At 45.6% G+C, this 9,968-nt stretch overlaps 1 protein-coding gene across 2 annotated transcripts in view; it reads left to right on the forward strand.

The window, feature by feature from the left end:
* The window catches only part of Ppp1r16b (protein phosphatase 1 regulatory subunit 16B), a 101,936-nt gene extending 97,030 nt beyond the window's left edge, over positions 1-4,906 (forward strand). For both annotated transcript variants that reach the window (XM_006971055.4, XM_015999530.3), the window contains exon 11: positions 167-4,906. In XM_006971055.4, coding sequence (XP_006971117.2) covers positions 167-676 — 510 coding nt within the window. In that variant the 3' untranslated portion in view covers positions 677-4,906. The remainder of the gene's footprint in view (positions 1-166) is intronic.
* The last annotated feature ends 5,062 nt before the right edge of the window (positions 4,907-9,968 follow it).

The following is a 9,968-nucleotide window of genomic DNA, read 5'->3' on the forward strand; positions in this document are numbered from 1 at the left end:
GGGCTTTGGTCTGCCCTACCAGAACACAGGCCCAAATGCCCCGAGGTAGAGAAACAGATGGAGGATGGGTTCCAGCACTCAGGTCCCTCAGCAGAGGTGCAGGTGGCTGGTGGGTACAGGCCCTCTAGCTGCGGGGCGGTACTGATGCTCTTCTCCTTCCCTCCAGAACCCCAGGCTGGAGAAGCCAGTGCTGCTCTCCGAATTCTCTACCAAGATCTCACGGGGGGAACTGGATGGGCCTGTGGAGAATGGCCTCCGGGCTCCTGTCAGCACCTACCAGTACGCACTGGCCAATGGGGACATATGGAAGATGCACGAGATGCCTGACTACAGCATGGCCTACGGCAACCCCGGTGTGCCTGAGGTCCCCCCACCCTGGAGCGGCTTCAAGGAGCAGAGCCCCCAAACGCTCCTGGAGCTGAAGAGGCAGCGGGCCGCAGCCAAGCTGCTCAGTCACCCATTCTTAAGCACCCACCTGGGCGGCAGTGTGGCCAGGTCAGGGGAGAGCAGCAGCGAAGGCAAGGCCCCCTTGATCGGAGGCAGAACTTCCCCCTACAGCAGCAACGGGACCTCGGTGTATTACACGGTCACCAGCGGAGACCCCCCGCTCCTGAAGTTCAAGGCCCCCATGGAGGAGATGGAGGAGAAAGTCCATGGCTGCTGCCGGATCTCCTAGTGTCTGGGAGCTGGAGGAGAGAGAGAGAGCACTGTCTCGGAGAGGTGTCCCTGGAACCCAAGCCAGCCTTGGCTGGGGAGGTGGCAGGTGGCAGCCAGGCAGAGGGGGGGGGCTGCTTCCCAGAGGAACGCTGACCTTACCTCATGCCCAGCTGCCCACAGCATCCCCACTCACCTCCATGTTGCTTCCTCGCCCCAACGCCTGCATCTGAAGCATAGCGGCCCCAACGCACTCTGCAGTCTGATTCAGGGAGGGCGGGCTTGGGAATCTCCGTTCCGTACTTTGTAAAGGCTTCTCGGGACCAGGACTAACACCCACCCCCCTTTCACACACACACACACACACACACACACACACACACACACACACACACACACACACACACACTTCAGTATGTGGGAATGTCATACCTGAGCTCTTGGTGGGGCTGAGAATTTGTGGGTTATTCCCAGAAGAATGGGTCCAAGACAGTCTTGGCACGCCAGTTGGCTTCCATACCTGCTCAGCTGAGCCCCACAGTTCTGCTTTGAGTCATACCAGGTTAGGCCATCTCCCACACCTAGCAGGGACAGGATTCAATGAGGATCAGATCAATGGGTGCAGGCCTGCTCCCCACAGCCTTGCTGAGAACCACTCTCGTGCACATGTCCGTAGGCAGGTGTGTGACCATTCGAGGGCCAAGCTTGGAAACCAGGTCATGCACTCTCAGGAGAAACCAAATCTTGTTTGGGTCTGGTCTTTTACGGAAGCACAGGAGTTGGGTAGGGTGCCGCACATTGGTATTTTCCAAACTGTGTTTGGTTAAAGCATTCCTTGAGGCTGTAAAATTCTAGGTGGGACGTAACTGAATTTGCCTTTTCTCAAGATAGTGTCACGATTGGGTTTTATTGTCTGGTGTTTGAAAAATGAATTTATTTGGGAGCTTCTGTGGGGGTGCCTCCCAGGGAAAGGGGGAGTGTGTTGCTGAGGACACACTGGTTAACGCTGATATAACACAGCACCCTAGCTGTTGTGGTTTTCAGGCTGTTTTGGTCCAGCCCAGCTCAGCCAGCTCTTCTCAGTCTGAGCCATCACACTGAGCAGTTGAGGCTGGCCTGCACACCACCCTCCCACCATACCCAGTCGCGTGTGCAGAGTATTCTCAGGCCCATGGCCTTCCAAGCTTCGCCTTTTCTGTAATGCTATGTAAGACGTGTTTGTCAAAGGTCACTTGTTAGCTCCTTCCAGGAGGTCTCAAAGCTCCCAGACCGTTTTCACTGGAGTGGTAATGCCCAAAGCTGCAAACTACGGTGCCCATGGCCACTATCCTGTGCTGCGTTCAGGAGAGGGTGGCATGGCTGGAGTCGGCTCTCATCCCAGCTCTACAGCTTTGCTGCCCTAGCCTTCCTGATACTGGAGAAGGAAGCCCACACCACTTCGCCACCACACTCTCCCATGGAAATTGTGCTCTATACCTTGGGTGCGACACACCGGCTCCACCAAAATCTTCTGGTGTAACTGGCAAGCTGCAAGCTTGTTCCTTGCTCTGTGCTCCTTGTATTTGTCCATAAACTACCTCTTAGAGCCCTGAGAGGGTCCCTAAGTCTAGATTCGGATGTAAGGGACAGATACCCACACGGTCATGGCCCCCTGTGCCATAACCTTAGTAGTGAGGTTTGTCATTAGTTGGTCTTTGTCTCCCCTGTGGCCTTGGGACCTCAGTAGACTGGAGATGAATCAGGACCTGACTAGGTTGGGGTGATGCTTTATCAGGATCAGGAGTGTGGGCCAGATGCCCTGGAGGCTGCTGGATGCAGAAGGAGGTACACAACACTGGGTCACCCCCACCCCAACTCTAGGGCAAATGCAACCTGGCATGGTGGGGCAGCATGGGAGAACAACGTCAGTTTCTGGAATCCCTGGGGCCTTAGCTAGGCTCTACAGCCCATGGATGAAAGGGGAGATGATCAAAACACACACCTGTGGCTTTAAACCAGTATTTGGCTCTGACAGACACTAAAATGCCTCTGGAGCTGACTTTAGCCACAAGGTGGGCAGTGCCCAGGCAGCCAGCCACATACTCTTAGGAGTTAGCTGCCCAGGGTTTCTGAGATCTTTGCTCAGGAGCCAGAGAGTGAAGGCATTTATTGCCCTCTCTGAGCCATCCAGGTCATTCCTCCTCCACCCCCAGCACTTCTTCCTGCCTCCTGGGCCATCCCTGGCTACCTGAGGGATGGGAAACTTAGCTGCCCCTTCCATGGGAGCTAGCCTCAAACAGTGTGGACTCATGGGCTATTGTTCATGCTTTCCACCAGGGATAAACACATGTTCCCTGTTTGGGCTCCAAGTCCCCAGGGCCTTTCCCTGTGACTCTTTGGAATATTGAGAGCCACAATGAGGAATAACCTCCAGTGCATGAGCCAGGGCCACCCACTAATTCACTCATGTGACCTGTTGAGGTGCTGAGACACACCAGGCGTGGTGTTAGTTTCTGCAGATGACGGACCAGCCAGGCAGCAAGGACTTTGATCCCTTGAGGACTGTGGGCATCCCCAGACTCATTCATTATTCTGACCAGTACCCCTGTGCTTTGCAGCTCCTGCAGTTCTTCATGTGAATCTCTTTAGTTGGGATGCAGCTTTCTGACCACACTGAGGTAACATTTGCCACTAAGTGCAGATGGTAGATCTTGGGTCCCAGGCAGACACCACACCAGTCCACCTAGAGCCTTCAGAGGTAACCTTCAGGCCAGCATCCCCGGAGAGCAATATAACAGCAGTCTGAGGTCAGTGTCTGGAAGAATTAGAAGTTAGCAATTTGCTCTCAGAAGCATCCCTCGCATTTACAGTCATCTCTAGCTCATCTTTGTACATGAATCATACAGTCTTCTCTCCTTCCCCCAATGGATATTGGGAGTGAGAACAACTACTCCTTCCTATTCATAGCAAGCCTTCCCCTGTGTGTCAGCCTCTCTCCATGGAAGGAGGGGATCCAGGGGCTTGGGAAAGCTTGGCAAAGTTCACCAGATGCCCCACTCTTACCAGGAACCCGTGTCTTGGTAGCCGTTCTAGGCAAACTGAAGACATCTATTTCCAAACCGGGTGCCCTGCAGTTCCCTATGAGCTGTGGTCCCTGCACACACCTTATGTTACCTAACTAACTAGAAACTGGTAGCTATCACCAGATTGTGAACTTCTGGCCAGTAGCTCAGGGAATTGGAATGAATCTTAAGCCCAGGTCTACTGAAGACTTTGGGGATATAATTCTTTATCAAATATTCAGCATTAACGAAGCTTCTCTGCACTGTTTGATGAACTTTTAGATGTTTGGAAAGGTTGCCAGAGTGTGGCACCCAGCCAGACATAGTGGCACACACCTTTAATCCCAGCACTGGGGAGGCAGAGACAGGCAGTGTACTTCTGAGTTCAAGGCCAGTCAGGGCTATACAGAGAAACCCTGTCTTCAAAAAACAAAATAAATAAATAAAAATAAAATATGCTCCCTGGTTGGCCTGGCACAGTCTAGCTTTGTAACAGTGTGAGAGTTTTGGCTCTTAGTGTCTGATACCCTTTGACCCTGAGCTTCTCTCCTACCTGCTTTCCCAAAGCAGAGTACCAGGATGCTTTGCAGAGGGGCCACCCTTACATGATGCCAGAAGGACTGTCTGAACGCTCGCTAGTTGTAGCCTGGTGACAGCCTCCCCTTCCCCAGGGCACAGAAAAGCCAAGGGTCACATGGCCAGGGGACAGCTCCACTGAAGTGACCCACCACTTTCCTGGAGAGCCCCAGGCCACTCCTCCGCAGGAGTCCCTTGTTGGCCAAAGGGCCTGCTTCTTGTGGGCCCTTTAACGTGCCACTGTGGGGGGCCTGACTCTGCGCACCCAGGAAAAGTCTGCAGACACCCAGCCCTCCGCAATAACTCACCAGACCAGAAGCCACTGATGTACAGAGAACACTTAAGGAAAAAAAATGTATTTTATGTGAAAAAAAGTTAAAACTCTGTATACTGTATCAGCAGCTTTGTGTAAAAATGGCAATCAAAAGAGTCTAATATATTTAAAACTTTTTTTAAAAAAAAAATTCTCATGGATCTTTGATATTGTATTAAAGTAGCTCCATGCCTCCAAGATGGGATCTGACCATATCCCCAAGGGGCTTGTGCCCCTGGAGTTACTTCCAGCTGCCAAGGCCTGTGACGGAATTCGCTGTTATGGATTTTTAATTAAGATTATTAAATTCCTTTTAATAACACCTGTTGGCCTGACTGTGGTTATTGCTGTGCGCTCACCTGCCTAGGGATGACTTGAGTTCTACAAGAGATGGTGCCAAGGGCGCTCCCAGACCTTCCTGCACCCAGAAGGCTCTCCCGGGAGGTCCCCAGGACAGGAAGAGCTTTGGGGAGTCATAGGTGGAGCTGAAGGGCTTTCTCAGTTGGGAGATGGTGAGAACTTATGAATTCCAGGTGGTTAGCATTGGGCTTTATTCTGCCAAACATCCTCTTTGAAATTACATGATGCCCTACAGCAGCATATATTTTACAGTTTGACTGGTGACAAATTTATGTTACCAGGGCACCCCCCTCCTCTGCTGTGTACTCGGGACACACTGGCTTGTCCTGGGCTTTTCCATGTTTCCCTCTGGGCTTTCTCATTTAACTTATAGTGGAGAACAATGATGAAGCGCTACCTCATTCAACAGGACCATAGGTAAACTCTGATTCTTCTCACTTTTAACCCAGGAAATAGAGGCAAAGATACACTGTGTGGTTGAACAGCCCCAGGCCATGACCCCTGTCCTTATTACATGTAAGAGCTAATGTCGTGAAGGCCCCACACTTGGGCTTGAATAACTTCCCTGAGTAGGTTGGGGCTGGGAAAGGATGGAGAGAGAGAGAGAGAGAGACAGAGAGACAGAGAGACAGAGACAGAGACAGAGAGATTCACAGCAGCATTCATCTGTTTTAAGTTTACTGAGGTATATATAGGCAGTGGATTAGAAAGGCAAGGTCCTCCTCTGCTCCAAGGTGAATTTGAGGCCAGTCTAGGCTACATGAAGCCTTGAATCAAAAGATAAACAAAGATCACGTTTTATAGTGTTTTGTAGTGGTACCAATGCTTTCTTATTTGCACAAAGTTGTCTGCCGATTTGGCAAAGTGAAACTCTTGTTGACCCCAGTCAGGGGTTTGGGTACAGCAATCGTGGCATGAATCTGCTTAGAGAGAGTTGAGGAAAAAACTGAGAAAACTGACTGTTTTACAGAGAAACCCTGTCTCCAAAAACAAAAACAAAAACAACAACAACAAAAAAAAGAATTCAAGGACTGCCTGGGCAACAAAGTGAAACCTTGTCTCAAAATAAGCAGTATTTTAGCAGGAAAAACGATGGTGTGGGAGAGAGGAAGGAATTGCTGGAGATCTACAGGGTATTGGTAGAAGGGCTGAAAGTTATTGCCCAGGCAGAAAGGTTGGTCAGATTCTGGCATAGCCTACCCATGCAAGCAGAAGAGAGACATGATGACCACCTGTGGATGTTCTGACTGTTTATGTCCTGTAAATATATTTTCTCAGTGAAATAGGAGAAAAAGGACACAGGAAAAGGTATCATGAAGGACAGAAATGAAGGACAACAGGCATTTCTTCTTTTTTATTATTTTTAGTTAGCATAAAAAATAATGGGTTTGTTATGACATTTTTGTACATATATATTTGTTGTTGTTTGTTTTTTCTCTTTTGGGCAGCCCACCACCCAGATCTCAAATAAATCACAGGGAGGCTTACTCTTACTTATAAATGCCCAATCTTAGCTTGGCTTGTTTCTTGCCAGCTTTCCTTAACTTAAATTATCCTGTCTGTCTTTTGCCTCTGGGCTTTTCCTGTTCTCTAACTTCTGTAAATCTCACTCTTACTCCATGGCTTGCTGTGTAGCTGGGTGGCTGGCCCCTGGAGTCCTCCTCTTTCTTCCAGGTTTCTCCTTCTATATATTCTCTCTGCCTGCCAGTCACACCTATCCTTTCTCCTGTCTTGAAATTGGCCATTTAGTTCTTTATTAGACCATCAGGTGTTTTAGACAAGTACAGTAACACAGCTTCACAGAGAAAAAAATGCAACATAAACATTAAACCTTAAAATAATATTCATCAACATTTCCTCCTTTTTTCCTAAACAAAAATGAAAGGTTTTAACTTTAACATAGTAAGACTGTATACAATAAAAACAACTATCAAGTGAAGATTAAATTCACAATGTGTTGAATTCCAATTCATTTGTGTCTGGTAAATTTAAAGAAAATACTCCACAATCTATCCTTTCTTAGTAAATCCAAAATTTTATACCTAATTTACTTTCTATTATATCTAAGGATATAATATTATTTGAGTACACAAAAAATGCATTGGAAACAACTTCCCAAAACTCTAGTAATGACAGAGACATCTGACTGCCTAGATAATCACCCAAAGTTCTGCAACGTTGGGGCATCCATCTTCAGCCTACAGGCCCATATTATCTGGCAAACTTTTCAATGAAGCAGGAAATTTGAAAGACTGTCCTGCCTACATTGGCAAAGTTTGTCAGTCACTTTCCTCTGTGGCCTGCAGAATGTCTGGCGGTTTCTTCTGTGAAGCAGGAACGCTGAAGGACCGTCCTGCCTTGTTTTGGCAAAGTTCAGTGGTCACTTTCCTATAGTCCTGCATGTCCAGTTTATACAACATACTGTCAATTAGTTCAGGCAAGAGCAGCTTCTTGCCCAAATGGCTAGTCTTGCCACATTGAAAGCAAACTGCATAAGGAGTTTCTTCAATGCCCATCATCTTGAACTAAATTGGTGCTGCCAGGAGCAGATATGTCTCATTGTCATGAAAAGCCTTAAATTAACAAAACATTTTAAATGCCATATTCTGTAGGTCTTTAAAATATTTGAAGATTATCTATATCTAAAATATATCTCTGTATGATCTGGAAACATAACTAACATATCTACAATTTTGATTGTTATAAATGACTAACTACTAACCTATGTTTATGATTATCCTATATAGTTTATAATAATAGCTTTCAAAAACTAGAACTTCATTCTACATTTCTCTATGAACTACATAGGCACAATACCTCAATCAAAAATAGAAACATACATACAATATATTGTAACAAAAAAAACTTTAAATTTTTATCAATATACAAAAATCCCCCAAATAAGAACAGAAACATACATAATGTGTGTTGTAACAAAAATTATCTTAAATTTGTGTCAATATATACAAAGTCCTTACAAATACAAAGTATTTGAGATCAATAGTTGTCCCTTATTTTATAGTAGGCTCAATAATCTACCCTTCTATCTTATCATTTCTATATCTCCTAAATGATAACAAACATCCATAACCCACCAAATAACCAAAAACCATCCATACCCCCAACTCTTGGGAATGTAGGCATAGTTTTCTCTAGACTTCTTCCTGTTGTCTGTGGGCAAAGGTATTTTTTTTAGGGGTCCCTGAGAAAATTTTGAGATAATGACCAAGCCCTGGGAAGACCAGCAGTAACCTTTGTTGATAGATATCACCTGTCAAGATTCAAGAGGTCGCCCCTGATCAAATCTGATCCATATTATTCCCAAAGGAATCCACAACCTCTTATCTCCTGTGGAAACAAAACTCCAAAGCATTTTTTATTTCCATGTGAAAAATATATTTTTAAAACTTCTTTTCTAAAGTTAAGATAGCCCTAAAATATCTAGGTTGCCAGCAGCTTATTGTTTGTTTATCAACATTCAAAAAAATTCAAAACCAACATACTATATAGGATCCAGACTCCCTTTGTATTTACCATCTCTACGTGGCCTTTTTTTTAAAAATTATTTTACTTCTCTCTTTAAAGACTTTATTATATTTCTTTCTTTCTATAATGTCCATACCCTTTTTCTTTCTTTCTTAAGCCTACGCACATTGTAAAACACAATGGAACCTGCTTAGAGGTTTTTTTGGTCTGGATCTCTTCTACTGCATATTTCTAGTTTCTGTTTATTTGTTTGTTTTTTGTTTTTTGACTGCACTAGCAAATTTTAGACTGCTAAGCTACACCTGGATTCCTCTGTATGCAACCTCGGCTGGCTCTGCCTGCTTCTTGGGTTGTGAAAACCAAGCCTAAAACCCAGGGCCAGGTCAGAGGTAGGTGACCAAGAATTGCATTCCACCTTTCTAAAGCTCATTTTAGCTGTTGCTTGTGCTGTGGCAGGCATTTTTACTTAGTGTTTTGTTCCTACTTAACCTAGCAACTGCTCAAGGGCTCACCAGCAGGCAGAAACTCTCAAAGGAGTCGTATCCTTTTTTTTTTTTTTTTTTCTTTTTTTCTTTTCAAGCTTTCTCAGGCCTTATGGAAATTTGAGAACCTCACATTGGTATGTCAAAATGTTGTTAGCTTTTTTATTGCTCTTTTAGGGGGCCAGCCACCCAGCTACACAACCAGCAACAAGTAAGAAAGAAAGATGTACAGAAATAGAGAAAAGTAAGAGCCCACTAGCAAAAGACAGATGGGTTAATTTAAGAAAAGCTGGCAAGAAATAAGGCAAGCTAAGGCCAGAGCATTCATAATTAAGAATAAGTCTCCCTGTGTTACTTATTTGGGAGCTGGGTGGTGTCCTCCCCGCCAAAAAAGAGTAGAAAATAAAACCCAACAACATATTATTGTAGTATGATTACATTAGTAGCTAATTTTAAAGTCATGCTTCAGATCATGAGTGTGAAGTACAGGCAGTCAACAACCACAGTCCCACCTTTTCCCTCCTTCTCTCTCTCTGGTTGTTGTCTGGATGCAGTGGAAAGTGGGATTTAAATGGGATTGAGGTGCTGCTGAGCAAAAACCATGAAATGAGAAGAAAAAAATAGAAAAGGAAGACCATCAGTGAGGGAGTGGGTACCAAAGTGGATTAGTATATAGATGTATATGTGTGTGCATATGTGTGTGCACATATATATATAGATCTATATGTGTATGCTCACAAGGTCTTACGTAGCTTAGGATGAACTTGAATTTGGCATTGCAGCACAAGATGTCTTTGAACTCTAGATCTTCCTGCCCCAACCTTCCATGTACTAGGAGTGTGCCACCACCCCCGGCTTTGCACCATTGTAAAAACATTTACTTTTATTTATTTAATGAGTATGTTTGTGCACCACGTGTGCATGCAGTATCTGTGGATACCAGAAAAGGCATCGGATCCGCTGGAACAATTACAGGCCACCAAGCAAGATGAGAGCCAAACCCAGATCCTCCGGAAGTGCTCTAAACTGCTGAACCATCTCTCCAGTCTCCATTAT

The sequence above is a fragment of the Peromyscus maniculatus genome, chromosome 4 (assembly GCF_049852395.1).
Source record: "Peromyscus maniculatus bairdii isolate BWxNUB_F1_BW_parent chromosome 4, HU_Pman_BW_mat_3.1, whole genome shotgun sequence".
In the NCBI taxonomy this organism is placed as follows: Eukaryota; Metazoa; Chordata; class Mammalia; order Rodentia; family Cricetidae; genus Peromyscus; species Peromyscus maniculatus.